The sequence below is a fragment of the Anopheles aquasalis genome, chromosome X (genome assembly GCF_943734665.1).
Source record: "Anopheles aquasalis chromosome X, idAnoAquaMG_Q_19, whole genome shotgun sequence".
Classification (NCBI taxonomy): domain Eukaryota; kingdom Metazoa; phylum Arthropoda; class Insecta; order Diptera; family Culicidae; genus Anopheles; species Anopheles aquasalis.
In genome coordinates this window covers 6,487,871-6,505,370 of record NC_064876.1, presented here as the reverse complement: position 1 = coordinate 6,505,370, position 17,500 = coordinate 6,487,871, and the positions used below count along the sequence as shown (strand labels likewise).

Here is a 17,500-nt window from a genome sequence, read left to right as displayed (position 1 = left end):
GACTGCCGATTTGCTGTCGTGGCCGTGTGGAAGCTGCGCTACCAAATCAAACCAACCCGCACGAGCGACCCCCCCCCCCCCATATGTCGCTTCGCACTCGCACTACTACGCCCAATGTCGTCGTCGGCGACGCTTTTCGCTTGCGCCCCCCAGGGTGACATCTTTCCGCGTGGCACCACCGCGCTGACTGAAGGTGGTGATGGGACCATCAACCGCACCATCGCACACTTGCGCCAGCCGGGAATGCCGCATGCGCGCGCGCCACGTTGTCTTCTCGCGTCGTCCTTCTCCCCGACTCCGAGGCAGCGTGTATATCGATTGAATCTGCGGGCGACCAGCCGTCACCATTGCGTGAAAACCAGGCAGGAGACCGTGGCACTCACGCGTCCTTTCCACAGCAAACAAAAACGCGGCGCGGCTGACTCTGCTTCGAACCTGTGCTCGATAGAAACGCTGTCACTCGACTACCGATCGAGCCGCCAGCGACAAAACCTTTTATATTCCCCGCTCCGGTTAGTGGCAGGCAGGAAGGCTAGGCTCTAGCTGCCTCTAGCTGTGGGCTCAAACACGACGTGAGCGCGCGCGATAGGAGGAGTTGTCGTGCCCGCGGGAGAGGAGGTGTCGGGGCTAAGGCGTCCGGCTCTGCACCACTGTTGCCCGCCCGCGAATCAGTGTTGCGATAATCCCTGCCGTACCCTGCTCGCTGTATAGCGCCCGCGATGCTGGGGCCGGACACGCGACACCACGACAACGACGACAATGACGACGACGATAGCGTGCGACGAGGCATCGATCGCGATCGAGACGATCGAACTGGGCGATGACGAGCACCCTCTCGCCAGCCAGCATCCCTCTACGCCGCCAATTCACTGCGATTCGAACTGAAGCCTCTGGAACGCGCAGGAAACAGCCATCGTGACAGAGCATTAGCGCACTGGCCAAAGGCATGCCTGCGGGATGCCGGTTGTTTGGACCATTGTTTGGTCTCCTGGGACACAGCAGGCACATTCAAGTACTAGCCTACTATACTGGGCGCTTCTGCAAAGTATGCAATTCTATGTTTCATCATCGATACCGCGTGTTTCATCACATTTTACAAACACACACACACACTGTTTCTCTCTCGCACTATCGCACATATTTTGCTACCGAAAAAAAAAGGCAAAGCAAACCCCAGAACTAAAACCGGATAAGCATCTTCTATGCTCAGCTCACGGCTGGCTGCGCGTCTTTGGCGCAGAGGAATTCTCCAACGAACGGGCCCAGCAGCTGCGCCAATTGCCCAGGATTGCTTGCTAGAAGGGGTGAGCTGAGCTGAGCTGAGGGGTGCTCGTACCGTGCCGAATCCCACCAGACAGGGGTTGTGCTTGCCAGCTGGTACGCTGGTAGTTTCGAGAAGGCCCGAGACACATTTTTTTTGTCTTTTCCTCTTCAAATCATGCTATCACTGTATTGTTACTCATGGTGTCCGATTTGATAAGCGTTTGCAGCAGCGCATTGTTTTGTTATGTTATTGCATTAAGGAGGTTAACAGGTTACTTCGGTACTTACTCATCTCTATCTTCCTCCTCGACGACCGATGGGCGATAGTTCCACGCCATGGTGCTGGTGCCTCTGGTAGTGCCTGTTGTTTGTTGTTTTTAGTGCTGATGAGCCTGTGTGACTATGACTGGAAGCTAGATGCCAGCCCGATAAGTCCTCGATTGTTAGCCGGGCAGGGCGGTCGAGTTGAGGGGGTGAGTTTGATCGAGCGGCTGCTTTACCGGGGATCCTTCGAGGTTGTGAGACGGCGCGGGATTGGGTAACACCAACTTTGGTAGCTGATGGTGAGCTGGAAAAGGACAAAAAACAACAGACGGCCCGGTTAATAATAGTATACCACGTAGCAATGATAGCAATGGCCGAGAACTACTACACTCTCTGTACGGTGGACTAGAACGGAGTATGTTTGGAAGGATAGGGGCAAGGGCCAATGGTGCTTAATGGTGTCTTCGCATAAAGCAAACAAAAACCGTGCGCAAAACGTTGGCGCAGTCCCTTCTGCATGCACCAACCATGATAAGCCCCGTCATGGGTTATGCCAATGCCCATTCGAACTATTAGTACCGAGGTGACACATATCTCAGGCGCGGTTAGACGCGGTATTGCCACACTGACTCATTGATTATAAACCGCCAATAACAAACATTGCAGCGAGCAATAAGCTAAAGCCGCGACGTGCAATCGTAAACAAAACACTATTCCTATCAGTAGTAGTGGTTGATTAAGTGTCCTTTTAAATTAACACACAGACACACACACCCTGGTTAACTGCGTCGTCCTGTAAGGCTGAAAATTAAATTAAAACATCTAGAGAATTGCAGAAATCATGTATCTTACTGGTTGTTTCTTTTAACGTTGGATATGTTGGAGTTTTCGGTTTGCTGATGGCAAAAGACTGCCGCCGAAAGAGGATACGGCGAGCCTGCCCATTCACCTATCCAGCTCCTCCACGAACCCTTCGAAAATGTGTCGTGTGTTTTGCGTTTGTTTTCGTAGCGATGTGTCGCACATTAGAATCTAGTATGCTGGACCGAAATCCGAACATCATCTTTCAGCGATCGCCTTTATGCCATTTCCTTTTGTCGGTAGCGCCAGAACATCATTCTGGTCTCACCAGGAAATGGATGGCCATTACAACGGTAGTCCCGCGGGAGCACAGTGGCCGAAGCTGCCAAAGAGTGTTCGTCAAAAACTGGCCGCGGTGCATGTACATCCAAACTGTCCAACGGCAGAACCCTTTGAGTGGGTGGCCAACACTATCCACAGGAATGTCTATTCACACGCCCGGCCGCCTATATAGAGGAGCACATAGCAGCCTGAACCCTCAGCTCACTACCGGCAGTATGGGCGGGCGGTGTAACAAGCAAATATATGCAAATCTTGCGTTCACCCCTAGACGCTTGCACTTTGATGGTGGTAGCGGTACGCCCGGGGGTTGGCGGGGGGGGGGGGGGTGTAGCTTGTGTGCCGCAGTTTGCCGTCCATGGATTACGTAAGCCAAGCCAACGGTCGTCGTCGTCGTCGTCCCCTGCACCAGAACCCCGCTAGGCGAGCCTGATGGTGAGAAAAGCCGTGCGACCCGATCCTTTGTAGGTGTGCTGTACGGTGGTGTTAACCGAATGCAAACATACCCACTGTTCCCTGCCCTGCATTCGACGACACCACAGTTCCACGGTTCTCCGAAGGATTCCGGAACGACCGCCGAAGGATTCCGGAAGAGAGTGAGATAGAGAGGAAAAGAGAGTGACAGAAAGAGGAAGAGAGAGAGAGAGAAGAAGAGAGACAGGAAGATAGTGTGTGCGTGTGTGTGTGAGAGAGAGAGAGAGAGAGAGATAGAGAGAGAGAGAGAGAGAGAGAGAGAGAGAGAGAGAGAGAGAGAGAGAGAGAGAGAGAGAGCGCGCACGCGCGAATGCACATTCAGGATTTCGCGTAGCCACCACGCTACCGTATCCTGGCACAAACCTATTCATATAAACACACACATAACCGGAACTGGTGGTACTGGTGGGGTGTGGTACTGTGGCGTTGGTTTTTCCATGGAGAATCACGTGATAAGCCGCATCTTGTTTGGCTAGAATGGTAGCAGGTCTGCACGAGGACGATGGGCGAAGGACCGAAGGGGGTTGGTTGGGCAGGGTGGGGGATGTGGGTCGGTTGCCATACCGCCATTACCATGGCTTGCCTGGCTTGTCATAAATGTACTCAATCAATCGGCTCTCCAACCGATCAAACTGATACCCAATAACCCGTCATCGCGCTTTCTCTCATCCTCGTGCTGCTGTGGTTTAAAAGAACAAGGCTCTTCTGAGAGATAACGAACGTCTCGAGGCGATTAGGCCGCCTATACGATCTGAATTGCCTCAAGCGTTCTTTAACGCTCTACGAGAATACCAGAACCGAATTAGGGCGGGTGAGCTTTGGATTTCAGTGGCATAGATTAAGGCGCTAGTAGCAATCCGCGGGTGTGGCCGTGCACGATCACGTTTGGCGTAGCACGAACACGTGCACGGTTTACGTAGTACTTGGAGTCTGACTTGCGCTGGGGAACACTCGGCTAATGCTGCCGCTCTAGGGGTCGTGTGCGGGAGTGATCTGTCTTGAACTCCCTTGGCCGAAGCAGTTTGGTTTGTGGTTGCCGGACCAACAGCGTGGTCCGTGGCGGGGGCCATTGCAGATTAAGAAAAAATGCTGGAACGGCATGTAAGGAAACACTGCTGGAAGGTTGATTCTATATCTAGGTAGAGTAGATAGATAGCTTCTCGTACGCCCAAATAATTCAGCAAGTGGCACCGACAGCCAAACAACAAAACCAGGCGTCTTTCGTAGCCCATAAAGGCTAGGGGAAGACCCACCCACCCTCAACGTATCGGTTGCCTGGTAACAGTTTCATGTACACCGGGCAAAGCAACACCCAGTTTGTAGGACAACTGGTCGGACGAATGGATCGATTTTCGTGGAAATTACAGTACACCGCGCCTTTCAACGGCTCATTACCATAGACTATACGCGTTCGGTTTCACTGCTTCCGGGGGTGGCTAGAACGTATGTCCGGAAGGCGTAAAACCCCCCGACTGGAATGAGTTTTGGAATTTTGCAAAAAACCCGCCTTATACGCATCACTTTACTCACCCTACTCGTTGCTCATCGCTCGGTCCACTGTGAGACACGATACGCAGGAAGGCACCACTATCAGCAGATATCCCGCGCGGTCGAAAGATGGATGGTTCAGCTTGAATGCCTCGTAACGGCCCCTAAAAGACTAACCACAGTAGACAAAGCAGCAGCCTACTCTAAGTAACGAAACGCACGCACCGACTGACGCTCTGACTTCTGGAGCGTTCCGATGGACACTCGGCAAAAGGTCCTGGCTCGCGGGCTATCGGGGCCGCTACAGCGAGAAGCCGCAGCCGCAGCAAAACATTCTGCTCGTGTCGCGGTAGAGTGTGCGTGTTTGTGGGGCTGCTTTACACATACGTTACTGACGAAGCCGAACCAACATAGAAGCCCCCCCCCCCCCACCCTGGGTCCTGCCCGTCGTCGTTGGCGGGAACGGAGCGAGGCGAGGGAGTAGGACCACTGCAACCGCGCTCCCGAGTACACAAATTACGCACGACCGAGCATGTATATAAATACATATAATTTTGTGCATATATATATATATATATATATGCATATGTATAAATATATTTATATATCCTTTTCCATCACAAACACGAACCTCTTCCTTTCGTATAGTGTTGCTCACGTGTTGGTGCCAGCCGAGCAAACGCCACACGGTTGTTATGCAACTGCTCTCACCCACCATTTAGCCGGGCTCCTAGCAACGCTGCAACTTGCACTCCATTACGTTAGATATAGAGCGTTTGCTACGACCTGCTCATTTGTGCCAGTTCGATTTGTTTTAGGCTCTAGAAGTACCATTACAAATTATTAGCCGATCGGCCCTAATTGTACCGGCCACCGGTTTTGTCGCGGCGAACTGGCGACACAGTATAGCATATTAGAACGACTGCATCACCATGGTTGCGCGAGAGCGCCGAATCGTCTCGCCGAGCAAACAAGATGCATGGGAAAACGGATTTCGGTGGGCTGGATGTGGAGTCCGATTCTCAACACAGCGTGTCGTTCTGTATGGCACATGCTGACCAAACAACGGCTTTCACTTTGATGGATTTGCTAGATGATACTAAATTCGATTAAAACACAATGACCAACCATTCCGTCAATGAAAAGATTGTAAAACTGAGCGTTGGTCTGTAATTGCGTCACGCCACGAATCTTCAGTTGATTGCGGTGCGAGTTACAGGTCAAATTCAGACCCATCCGTGATAATAGCTCCATATGCTTAATACCATCGACCTATGAGGTCCTCCAAGATGACCTGGTGTAATGATCGAAATTAGCCAGACCTCTTATCATTCCCCGGAACCAATGTGACCGTCGAATGACGAATGCTAAATCACATTCGACCGAATTCATGCTATCATCACGAATAATAGAAGTACAGACACCAATTGCAGAACCGTGCCTCCGAGATGCTCTTCTCTCGCTATAACGGCGTTTTCAATCCTGCGCCTCCGATGATGAAATCGAATGCCCTCCAGGGTGACAGGGAGTTGATAAGTACAGGCAGCAACAGGACTCTCTAGCAACTGAAGACAAGTGGAAAACCATCGGTTAGATCACCGTTTTACAATCATCACACACAAATCACTTAAAGAAAATAAAAGGGAAAGTATATTTATTCAGTCATTTTGTATTAAATCATCACGAGAAGCTTGGCTATACGGTTTGCTTATAATTATCACACATACAACACACACATCCACACACACACATACATGCGTTTACATATAGGATACGGGGCGTTGAGAATATAACTGCACTGCCATTGTTGTGTCCCACATCTGCTCTATTTGTTCGAAGGGAAAACGCGAACGGGAGCACCTTTTGCAAAGCAAAGCGTTTTGTTAAACTTCAGTTTGTGTCGGTAAGATGGAAGCGGTTTGCGTTCGACATAACATCGATGCAGTAGACAAATCATAATAATTACCAAAAACCAAACTCATCCATTTGTGATGACTTTGGTGTACAGACCAGGGGTATCGAGCGCTCATTTTGGAGTTCAGAGTATTTTGTTTTATGCCGCCTCGCCCCTGCATACCTTTTTTGCAACACAGTTTCATCCCGTGGCTTGTGGGCGATCGATCATCGATTGAGCTAAACGAGAGATGATGCTCACGGCTTATGCTGTTTAAATAGTGCGCAGGGCTTTGTAAATTCGATGGTGCTGTTATATTAGCCGCCTTCTACGCTGTAGAAATCATGATCACCATAGTTGCTCCATTGTCTCACGCATCTTCCTTCCTCTTTACAATATAGGACACCGTCGTTCCTCCTTCATTGACATAGAATCTCGTCACACTCGTCGTACAGGCTAAAATAATTGGCAGCTCAAAAGGACTTGGAACAAGGTATGCAAGTGAATAACTTGAACAAAAGTATCAGAAACACGCAGCACGAGGTAAATGGTTCAGATTCCCTATTGCTATAGTGATTGATCTTTGTAGCCTATGTTCCCTTACCTACACGGAATCTGTATCAATTAATGTCACTCTAATTAAAATAAAAAAAAACATTCAGCGCAAATAAAAAAAAGACTATCCCTACTGCGGCTTTTTACCGATACTTTAAAAGATATATAATGAGTATTTGATGAGGAAATTTTCGCTAATGGAACATCGAGCCGCCTTTCAGTGCTATTTTATAACTGAGATTTCTTGTAGAAGTTTCTGCATGGAGAAGAATCGCTAACTCCACCCCGAGGCCACCACCGGTCTGGCCAATCTCTTTGGAAAGCATGTCGGTACATGCCGAAATCGCTAACACCTCCTTCAGCCTATCACATTCCTTTTTTCGAATTCCTCTGCTTCGTTCTGAAAGCTGGCCAACCATCACAAATAAACGACGTATTCGATACTTTTTAGTAAACGTAGTTACTGTGTGGGAAAATGGCACGTGCCGGTAAGTGATACGGATCCTGCTGATTACGGTAATGACGCGCCAGGAAGATAGCGATTATCTGCGGACGAGGAGAACGATACACACCCGTTAATATTTCGAGTGAAAGATAGATAGAGAGAGAGAGAGAGAGAGAGAGAGAGAGAGAGAGAGAGAGAGAGAGAGAGAGAGAGAAAGAGAGAAAAAGAGACGACTAGGCGAAGGCAGTTACAATAATCGGGGTTTTAAAGCGAAGTGTATGCAAAAAAGCTACAAATATGCAGCGTTTTTACTGTTACGCACATACGGTGATTAGGACTGTGGAATGATATTTCAAATATCTTTTTAAGCAGATCAAGATACAATTTAGTGACCGGGATAGCTGGTCGTAGAAGGACATTTAATTCAAAGCAATAATTAAAACGGGAGGGAATACACGCATTCTATGATTCACACAAACACAAACACGTATACAACTAAGCACACTGAACATAATAAATAAAGACAAAAAGTTCGGCAAATGGAATCAATTAACAAAGTACGGCAAATGGAAAATAATAAAGTGACTAGAATAATCATAAGAATTTGAGCCTACATCGCGTTTGAATGTGAATTTGTGCAATTAAAACCGTAAGCAAACTTAGGGCAAACCACACATCGATACCAGCTGTTTACGGGTGAATGTTCGCGGAAATAATTACCATTCGTGTTCGCCGTGAGCAACGGTGGACGCAAGGGAAGATAGGAAGTAGGGAAGGTGTAGGGAAAGTATTTGAAATCCCAGCACGTTGGACATGCCGAATGTGAGCAAATTTAAAGGAATGCACTTGGGTTACCGCGAGGATCCTTCTGATTTCGGTATCTCACAGTAAGCCATACACCAAGGATCTAGAGAGTGGTACAATGATCGTAAAGGAAGAAGGAATGAAGAAAAGGACCAGCGGCAACAGTGAGAAGAGCACGGCGAACGAGGGCAGGTTGATGCGATTGTAATGAATGTCCACATGGAGTCCCACAAATAATCCATGCCAGCATGTAATCAATTCACACCGAGACGAAACCAAGAGTTGGTGGAGAGATAAGAAAACAGAGAATGAATGGGAAATGGGTTATCGAAATGGTTAAGATAACGGACCGGGACAGTGTAAATGGCGTTCAAAAAAAACAAAAACCCTCGACAAAAGCTACGCCAGTTAACGCGTGGTCAAATGCCCGCTGCGCACAAACTAGAGCAAAACCGCTATACCGCAGCTTCAATCGTCGCTTATCAGTGGTTTGCTTACCTCGGTTAGGCTGAAAAACAGCCCGATTCCGCCTGACAACCGGAAGGCGTAGCCGATGCTGTCCTCGAGCATGATGCTACATGGCGGACAATGACAGTTATTAAGCCATCCGGCCGGGCAACACTTCAGCTGTACTTGCTCGCAGGAAGGATGCGAAGAAACATCATCATTCGCGCCGCTGCCGGTGGTTGTCGAGTTGAATCCGCAACACAGGAACTTGTCCTGGACCTCCTTCTTAATCTCAATCGACGCCAGTGTCCAGCCCTGCTCGGCGAACTGATGCTGCCGCTCGGCACTAACTGCTAGGCAGCTGCAGGCGATCGAGAACTGAATCAGGAACAGCAGGAATAATATGATCATGTACTACAAAAGAAACGGAAAATGAGTAAAAAGAGTTCACGAGAATGATGCAGCTGTCGCTCAATGTGGTGCTTGTGGCTACTTACGAAGAACAGCATCACCTGATGGTGCTTGACCGCGCCAATCAAACCAAGCACGGATATCAGTATCAGGATGACACCGCAGACCAGGATCCCGCTGATTATCGGCAGGTTGGTTACGATCGAGGCCGCCCGACCGTACACCCCGACTCCGATCAGCAGGAAGCCAACCAACTAACAGATCGAAGGAGCAGAAATAGAAAAAGTGCGAGAGAGAGAGAGAGAGAGCGACAGAAAGGGGGAAGGTGGGGTAGAAGGTGCAATATGTAATCGAAATGTCGCGAAATACGCCATCGCACCCAGTAATCAGTGGCGAAAGGTCTAGAAAGATCCTTGGTGGGGTAGCGGGTGGGGTGGGGGGTGGGGTTTCCTTAGCCCAGCTGATCCAGGGACATCAGCTTGCTTCTATATACGCACCACATACAGGACATTAAGCGCAATCAGCGCATTCTTCGAACAGCTAAATCCGCCACACATTTCGTTCCTCGAATCCAGTAGTCCTCTCGTCGGGTTGGTGGGGTGGGCCAGTTTCTGCACCAAGGGAAAACTGCGCTCCGGCACAGGGTGTTGTTATGTCCGCAAACTAGCTGCGTGTCCTCTTTACAACTCGATGCTATCAGCTGGTCTTGCAATAATTTTTGCCAAATTTATACCGTAGCCGTGCGTCTACGCTCACTTAATGCTTTTTATCAACATGCACCCCAGCTCTATCAAAATTATAACATTACGGTGAGTCCACATTAGCCGCTACAGCGACAACGAGAGCTATATTATTTAGTTGCACCAGCTCTTGCCAGTTACATTTTATTTCCCAGGAAACCACCTTAATGGTTTCACAAAACTCCAAAAAAGCTCAAAGATGTTAATTCTATTAGCTTTTCCGTATGGCGTACCATTTTTTTTTTCTTATTTTCAAAAAATCGTTCAGCGGTCTCGCTCACCACCTCGGATATGGACACGGCGTAAACGTTTTGTGCGATGACAGTTGCAACTGTCAGAATGTAGGATACATTTTGGTCAACAAAAGTTTTAGATCCTGTGACCAGATGCGTTACAATTCCAAAAAGGACTCACCGATCGTCACATAAGTGTTGCATCTAACCTGTTGAGGCATATTTCTAGCTGGCTCCAACACAGCGGGTGCGCCATTTTTCTTGCCAGACGAATAATCGCATTTCGTTTTATTGTGGTCAATGTAGATGCGCCTTAAAAACCGCGGTTAATAACATGTCAAATCAAAAAACATCCGTTTGCCTAGCCAATGGAAACGGATCTGAGCGTCTGCTGTAACTATTTCTATTGAAACTAATTCGTTGTAAAAAATATCCCCCAACAGTAAATAATCAATCGAAAGATGAAGGAAACTAGTGCGCTCTTGAGGAACAGAGCGTCACCACCTTGGCCGATGGTACTCGTGCTCAATGCGCTACCCGAGGATTGCGTCGTTGAGTGGCAGTCCAGTCATCCTGAAATCGAATTAAAGGCGGCCGCGAATCGTTTTACCCCAAGACTAAGACCAGTGCCAGTGACGCTTGAGGAAAAGTGGATAAAATTCGATCTGCCACCATTGGATCAGTTTAAACGAAACCGGCTGCAGCCAATGGCATCTGTTGAAATAGAGATCGGGCAACATTTGAGTCGGTTGAACGACTCAACGCGAAACATTTTTGATTCAACAACACCCGACGTGCTAATCGGTGAGATGAGCGACATTCTAACTGAGACACGAGTTTCTGATCAAAAGGAGCCATCAATCGATTACCGATGCTCACAGGATCTGGTGAAGCCAGAAAGAGACGCTGAAGGGGACGAAAAATCCGATACGAGCTATGCGACCGTAGGCGTAGGACATCGATTCAATATGCCAGTGGCCCGGGAGGTACTGCCATCGCAGGAGAGCGTATGCTACGTCCGCGATACAGAGCTACGCGAGCCGGTAACGCAGGAGCTGTTTGAAGATAGCGATGAGGATATGTTTTTGGAGATAAATCAAACACTAAAAACCAATGAAGCTAAGACTCCTCCGACTCGTTACGGCTGCAGCGGTGTGACACCAGGACCTGACCGTTTGCACGGTTCTCCAATTGCCAGAAGCAGTCCCTTCATTCCAAATATGATGTTACGATCGCCCTCAATTTTTGCAAGACTCAGTAACGATCTTTTAGCACCGCGGTTGAACCTCCAGCGACTGCAAATATCTAGAAAGTCCTTGTTCAGCCAAAAGCGCCTACCGGATGACATGGAAGAAGCTGGAAGCTGTCGTTCGGTCCACGAAAGAAGCAATGACGATGATGACGACGACAGCGTCATCAGATTACGACGTCCCACGAAAGCTCGACGAATCACCGACACGCCAAACAATGCCATCGAACAGCATGATACCAGCGATGAGGTAAGGGGACATGAAAACGAGGCGGGATTAGGGATGTTCAATGTAGACCACTCATTACTCTCATTTAATTGGATGTGATGGACTCTTTCCAGGACCGTACACTCTCACCCGCCAGACTGAAGAAAATAGCACGAGGATTCATTTGCGCCGAGGCTGAAGCAAGTGACGACTTTGAGACTGAAGCAGAGGAGAGTAAGGAGGAGGATGATTCTTTTATCGTACGGGACAGTCAGGTCGTGCAGGGAACTCCGGTTTTTAACGAGCACGCTATGTACCTGCGGTCTGTTCGAGATATACCGCGTGCTGGCGCATTCTATTTTCCCGACCGTCAGCGCCAACCGCTGCCTATGGACACAAGTCCAATGAGTGTCGACAACACATATTCACAGCAGGACACTTATGACCAGTCGTTTCTGGATCAGGAAGCAAGAGCCGACTCGCAGCTATCTGAACTTGAGCTGCTAGAAGCGAAATTGGAAACAAAGAAAACTCGTAAACGGACGATTTCTGACACATCGGAATGAAATGCTATGGAGATAAGCGAAGGAATGTTCTTTGAATTGTATTGATTATAGCTGTTACTTTGTATTACTAATGGTTACCGCTAGTCGTCAATGTGAATTGAGATCGATGAAAAGATGTATTTATGTGACTTGGTCTATTAGACAGATGCAGCATCTAAGCCTTCAGCCAAATAGTATACTATGAGCAATTCCACCGATAATTAACATATCTAGCCTTATAACTCTTAGTACTTCCGTGTCTCGAAGGGAAAATAGATATAAATAGTTAACTTTTTGTCGATATTTGTTTAAACACAAGTAAAATGCTATATGTTTGACGTGCCATTAATTAATTACATAAAAAAGGATAACTCGGGACTGTAATCGTACCACAGGTACCTTAGAGTTTTGTATTATTGAAGTACGGACTGCAGTGGAAATGATCTGCTCTATGTTGATGACAAACAAAAAAATGCCAATACAATAAAATAAAAAGGAAATATAATGCGCAACTCTTCGATGCTGAATGAGCGAAAGAAAAAAAACCCATTAGTGATTGCATACAGAAGAGATATTGCAAAGTACTGTGAAGAGCATTGTAATGGACATAACTTTGTGCGACATAATAAATGTCGCATGTTTCTACATCGGTTGAATTACGGATTTATGGATTCAAACCGTGAATCATATGGACTTCCTGCACCTTGAACTAAAATCATTTGCCTTTTCAACAAAATGTGATCAACAAACAAGGTTTTGCTATTACAAGGAGTGTTAATACCAATTTTGTTTCCACAAATGGGAAGTAAACATGTGCTATGAAAAGAGTGAAGAAGCAGTTAACAAAACATTCGAATTGCTTGCTTCTCAAAGGATTGGGATGACAAATTTGGGGACGAACGATGGAAGGTTCTGCCTCAGCAGGTGAAGATCGCTCGATGCTGCACCGAATAAGTAAGAGAACGCTGATTATCATTTCCCTTAGTTTTTGTATTTAATTAATTTTTAGTTCTCAATATTATTCCTGACTGATATTGCTTTTGCTTACCCTACACAGATATATGATTATATCCTACTCCTGCCTATTTCAAACCTTTTTCCAAAACGTGAACTTTCCAACTAATAATCTTTCTAGTGTAAAGAGGAAAACTTTCAAGAACGTATCCATTACCTTCAGGTTGCTACTATCGTACTCTTGGTTCGATGAAAAGAGGTTGTGAAGAAAAAATTCTCGTGGAGGCACACCTGTCTCGTCGCAAAAGGATGCTTTCTTCGACATTCATTTTAGACTTATCTCTTAACGGTTGCTCGGAAAAGTTATAAGTGAATGAAAAAGAGAAAAAAAGACATATCCGCCAACAACGATCCAAAAAATGTATGTAATGCATCTGGTTGCATTAGATTCGCAGTAATATTAGCACACCGTTGAAATAAGTAAAAAATAAAGTCCTTAATTGCCTAAAACAGTGAATTCTTCTCATACTCTCTTCTCGTGGTAAACTTAATTCATAATTTCAACGGACAAATCAGAAAATAAAATCGAATGCGCTTAACAACCGAACAATGCGCTTTAGAGGAGGAGGGATTCGCAACGCCGCGCTGGTGGATACTGGTATACGCTATACAAGATTACTTTACGAAACGACCATAAATCAATCAAAATCGAGTTGACAATTCTTTTTCTTTCATTCCTTTAAAAAAAAAGCTGCAGAAGAGTATAAAACTGAAAAAAATAAAAGTTCTGCGCATGTGAACCGAATCGACATCGCGCAGTACTAAGTAATGATCGAGAACTCCCTATTCGTAAATCAATATTATTCGTTTCGTTTTGTCTCTAACTGCCTGTGTCATTAACATGTTAAAGCGGGCCGTATTTATCTCCTCTCATGCTACTGCGAATTTATACCTGCTTCATGTTATTTCTTCGCTCGTTGCTTCTAGATCCTTTGTGCATGCTTCAACTGTACGTCTCGCTAGAAAAAAAAAACAAAATTCCACCCTTTAACCTCCCTCTAATCGTTCATTTCATCCCTCAGACTTTGGTTGTTCGTGTGATCGTTTGTAAGCCCATTCACAAAAATCGGCACGTTCATGGATTTGGTCTTTTTTTGCTTCATATTTTGTTCTACTGAGCGAACTGAACATTTATGTGTTCCGAGTATGCTGGATGAAACGAACGTCTATGAGGGGCTTTATGAAACATGTCCATGCAGCGTGCGAAGGACCAATCCGGTATACCTAACACTGTCTTCTGCCAGTAGTACATACTAAAACCACCGAAGATAACCTCAACATCAAAGTGAGTTCGCCTACCCGATGCTGCTGTTTCTGTACTGCCGCTACCACGCCACTACGATGGTAGCTATGAGCGATCCTTTCCTGCTCTGCTGCTGTTGGAAGTACGGTTAGCCGTTGTTATAACTCCATGTCCTGTGCCTCGTCCTCGCTGAAATCGGACATGCTGCTCTCACTGTCGGAGCTCTCTGGCGGTTCCTGCTCCCGTAACGCCTCCTCAGTCGCGTACCGCCGTACGTAGTCGGCCACCTTCTTTCGGTACTCCTCCGGCTTGTGAAGATACATGGCGGCTGCGTCACCGTTCAAGGGATCCACCGGATTCGGGTAGGTGAGCAACTGTGGCAGGAACGATTCGAAGATGTTGGACAGATCATACAGCGCCGTCCAGGCCTGGTTGATCACGTCGAGGCAAACCGTCCCCGATACCTCATCAATGTTGGGATGGTAGATTTTGTTGATAAAGCCGATGCTCGGTGACTTGAACGGGTAGTGCTCGGGCAGATGGACGCGCACCTTCCACACGCCGCCCTCGTACGGTGTCCCTCGGGGACCGAAGAACTTTACGCAGAACTCGTTTAGCCCGCCCAGGATCGTTACCTCGTGCTTGCTCTCGATCAGCTTGATGACGTCCGTATCCATACGACGCTTCCCAGCGCTCGGTGATGACATTTTCGTGGCTTTGGTGTTGGTTTTTCTTTCGCTCGCTATGTCCTTTTCTTCTATTAGAGGTGGGCGAGGGAGGCCCAGATCAAACTAAGCTCTTATGTAGCATCCAAACGTGGGAAGCTTTTCCGTGCGCCGCTACTGATGAATTCTTATCTACGAAAGAGGAGAATATATGTAATCAGTACAACAAAACGGATAGTGGCCAATCAGCTGTTTGTTCAAGTCCTGTCCACCTTCGCCTACATTGTGCCAGCTAAGGTTGAGCACGTTGCAGTTAAACAGCTGCATGTGAGCAGGAAAATCTGCACTGTTCGGAGCAAATTGCACTGTTTATACAATGCATTTATGCTACAATTACTCCATTTGAACAATTCATCTATGCAAGCACATCATCTAACTGCTAGTGCTAAAGGGCCGAGAGGGAATCTATACTCTTTTCCACGGCACTCGTGGTGTGCCCGTGGCACGATGTTTAATTTAAATTTTGAATATGAAAGTTTTTCCCGACTACCCTTTGCTATCTTTTTGGCCTGGGGCATCCGTACGCGTCCGTAAAGAGACCGTACACGCAAAAATGTTACTGTGAAAATTTATCGGGCAAGTGCAGGTAATTTGATGTGCCGCAGGCGTGCAACACTCAATGGTGGCACAATGGTTTGGCGGTTTTTATAATTTTGAAAATGTGCGATGCAAATTGGTGTTGTTGTATCGTCTATGGACAACATATTGCTCGCCCGTCTGTGTGTGTGTGTGTGTGTGTGAATAGAGAGAGAGAGAGAGAGAGAGAGAGAGAGAGAGAGAGAGAGAGAGGGCAATTTTATTGATCAATTGTTGCATACAACATTGGCTGCGTCATCGTATCGACCGTCTTTAGCTTTTCACAAACTTCACAAACATATTGAGTGAAAATAAATCGCTCTGCCCCTAGTCTCTGGGCATTGCTCAATTGCTTAATTTTAATGTTCTGCCAATCACAAGGCTCGACTACGGTACGATTCGTTATCAAGCAAGACCGTATGGTCTCTGCTTCTTTGTAGCCAGTCGTTTGTGCTCTATTTTGAAACATACTGTACATTAGCAAACTGTTTCTTCCTAGGTGCTTTGCACTACCAAACATACATATGCATACATACATACACACCCGCCCACATACACACAGCAGGGCTTACTGCGACGCATTCGCTCGTCCTGGCTTACAACGGAGTAGCTCAGTTGTGGGGCAACATATGTACAAGCGAACGACCAGCATGGGAGAAGGGTGGGCTGAAGCTGAGGAGGCTGAGCTATAGGATGCAGAGAGGGAAGATGAAGCTTCTCCTCACAAAGAGGAAAGGGTGCTGTTTTGATGTTCGTTTTCCTCGCTGTCTGCCAGGGTCACCAAAGGTACCAAGTGTACTCCTGCTGGCAGCAGTTGTGGTACACTCGTCTCGGCCTGTAAACAATAGAGCGTATGGCAGACGCGCGGAGCCGTTTCTGATTGAGCGGTTGGGTGTCGTATCGCTACGGGTGCCATGACCATTTGGACTATTATGGCATATGAAAATAGACTCTATCAGCGACGCTGCCTAGGACGGCGAGGAGCGATCGAGCTTGCTTTGATCGTTACTATCACACTCACTACAGACAGTCCGCCCCCTCACCACGTCGTCGTTGTCGTCATCGTGGTCGTTGCCATATCATACCCTACCTTTTTGGCCAAATAATGCGTGCACGGCAGGTGATTTAACAGGGCCCAGATCTGCCCAGTGTAGCAGTTCCGCTATCTTGTAATCCTAGCTACCGCTTGCAAGGATCGAACACTTTCACACACTATACATATTCACCTCGAGAATGAGCGATCGACGGGCAAGCGAGCGTTTCAACGCGTAGAGGGCTTAACAGTCACAAGTAATTCGTTGGATCAAAATACACCTTCTCCGCTCCGCTCGCTGCTACCTGTACCAACCAATTTCCCAGCAAGCCATGCGTCAAGGACGGACAGCAAAACGTCAATAGCTTACAGTGCAGTATCCGGAAATGGCAAAACCTCTACAATCAGAATGCATTGCCTGATAAGCACATCCTGTTATGGGGATACATGATATCTCATGATACTTGTAGTTATATCATGAATGCACCGAAGAAACATACCGTCACCCGCAGGGCACCACTGTAATATTTGAATGTACCAAACCGAAGCCACCAAACATACAGCCCACACTGTGGGGTTTGTTGTTTAGTTGTAAACACACGCACACTAGTTGAGCAGCTGAAACGAAACAAAGCAATTCTTAATCGTTTGCCACATTGGATGCAGTCCTGTGATTTTGTACAGAATTTCCGCACGTGCCGCAACTGCTGCATTCAATGTGGCAAAGGCTTGGCGTGGCATGAATTTTG

General features: G+C 47.2%; 4 protein-coding genes across 8 annotated transcripts in view; 1 reads left to right on the top strand and 3 right to left on the bottom strand.

The window, feature by feature from the left end:
* The window catches only part of LOC126568975 (uridine phosphorylase 1), a 9,098-nt gene extending 4,200 nt beyond the window's left edge, over positions 1-4,898 (bottom strand). Inside the window, exons 1-2 of one of the 3 annotated variants that reach the window (XM_050225777.1) lie at positions 4,672-4,898; positions 1,552-1,831 (exon numbers count right to left, since the gene is read on the bottom strand). In XM_050225777.1, the coding sequence (XP_050081734.1) occupies positions 1,552-1,601 (50 nt within the window). In that variant the 5' untranslated portion in view covers positions 1,602-1,831; positions 4,672-4,898. Of the gene's footprint in view, positions 1-383; positions 457-1,551; positions 1,832-4,671 lie in introns of those variants that run through there. The other 2 variants (XM_050225714.1, XM_050225750.1) reach the window with 2 other exon arrangements.
* Positions 4,899-6,256: 1,358 nt separating this feature from the next.
* Positions 6,257-10,142, bottom strand: LOC126569031 (tetraspanin-13). 2 transcript variants are annotated; one of them, XR_007607782.1, is made up of 5 exons: positions 9,683-10,142; positions 9,272-9,439; positions 8,826-9,188; positions 8,244-8,430; positions 6,257-7,624 (listed from the first exon to the last, which is right to left on the bottom strand). XR_007607782.1 is itself a non-coding variant. In XM_050225818.1 (4 exons), the coding sequence occupies exons 1-4, from the start codon at positions 9,740-9,742 to the stop codon at positions 7,526-7,528; spliced, it is 690 nt and encodes a 229-aa protein (XP_050081775.1). In that variant the 5' UTR covers positions 9,743-10,142; the 3' UTR covers positions 6,257-7,525. The 2 variants fall into 2 exon arrangements, 1 of the variants encoding a protein (XP_050081775.1); XM_050225818.1 differs by lacking the exon at positions 8,244-8,430.
* A 468-nt stretch (positions 10,143-10,610) lies between these two features.
* On the top strand, positions 10,611-12,665 carry LOC126577332 (uncharacterized; the record flags this gene model as incomplete). The annotated part of the gene is made up of 2 exons (XM_050238902.1): positions 10,611-11,657; positions 11,750-12,665. Coding segments are annotated over 2 exons (1,479 nt in total), but the record flags the coding sequence as incomplete, so codon positions are not given.
* A 112-nt stretch (positions 12,666-12,777) lies between these two features.
* On the bottom strand, positions 12,778-17,107 carry LOC126569040 (ubiquitin-conjugating enzyme E2 H-like). 2 transcript variants are annotated; one of them, XM_050225836.1, is made up of 2 exons: positions 16,809-17,107; positions 12,778-15,274 (listed from the first exon to the last, which is right to left on the bottom strand). In XM_050225836.1, exon 2 carries the CDS (start codon positions 15,122-15,124, stop codon positions 14,576-14,578), a length of 549 nt encoding a protein of 182 aa, XP_050081793.1. In that variant the 5' UTR covers positions 15,125-15,274; positions 16,809-17,107; the 3' UTR covers positions 12,778-14,575. The 2 variants fall into 2 exon arrangements, with proteins under 2 accessions (XP_050081793.1, XP_050081802.1); XM_050225845.1 differs by having other exon boundaries at positions 16,945-17,089.
* Between the last annotated feature and the right edge of the window lie 393 nt (positions 17,108-17,500).

Bases quoted from the DNA above. Each gene is read 5' to 3' on its own strand.
- LOC126569031 (XM_050225818.1), bottom strand. From the start codon at position 9,742: ATGTGTGGCGGATTTAGCTGTTCGAAGAATGCGCTGATTGCGCTTAAT. The intron at 9,440-9,682 runs GTGCGTATATAG...TCGATCTGTTAG, and splicing joins CGCTTAATGTCCTGTATGTG to TTGGTTGGCTTCCTGCTGAT. The intron at 7,625-8,825 runs GTAAGCAAACCA...CCTCGTCCGCAG, and splicing joins TGTTTTTCAGCCTAACCGAG to ATAATCGCTATCTTCCTGGC.
- LOC126569040 (XM_050225836.1), bottom strand. From the start codon at position 15,124: ATGTCATCACCGAGCGCTGGGAAGCGTCGTATGGATACGGACGTCATC.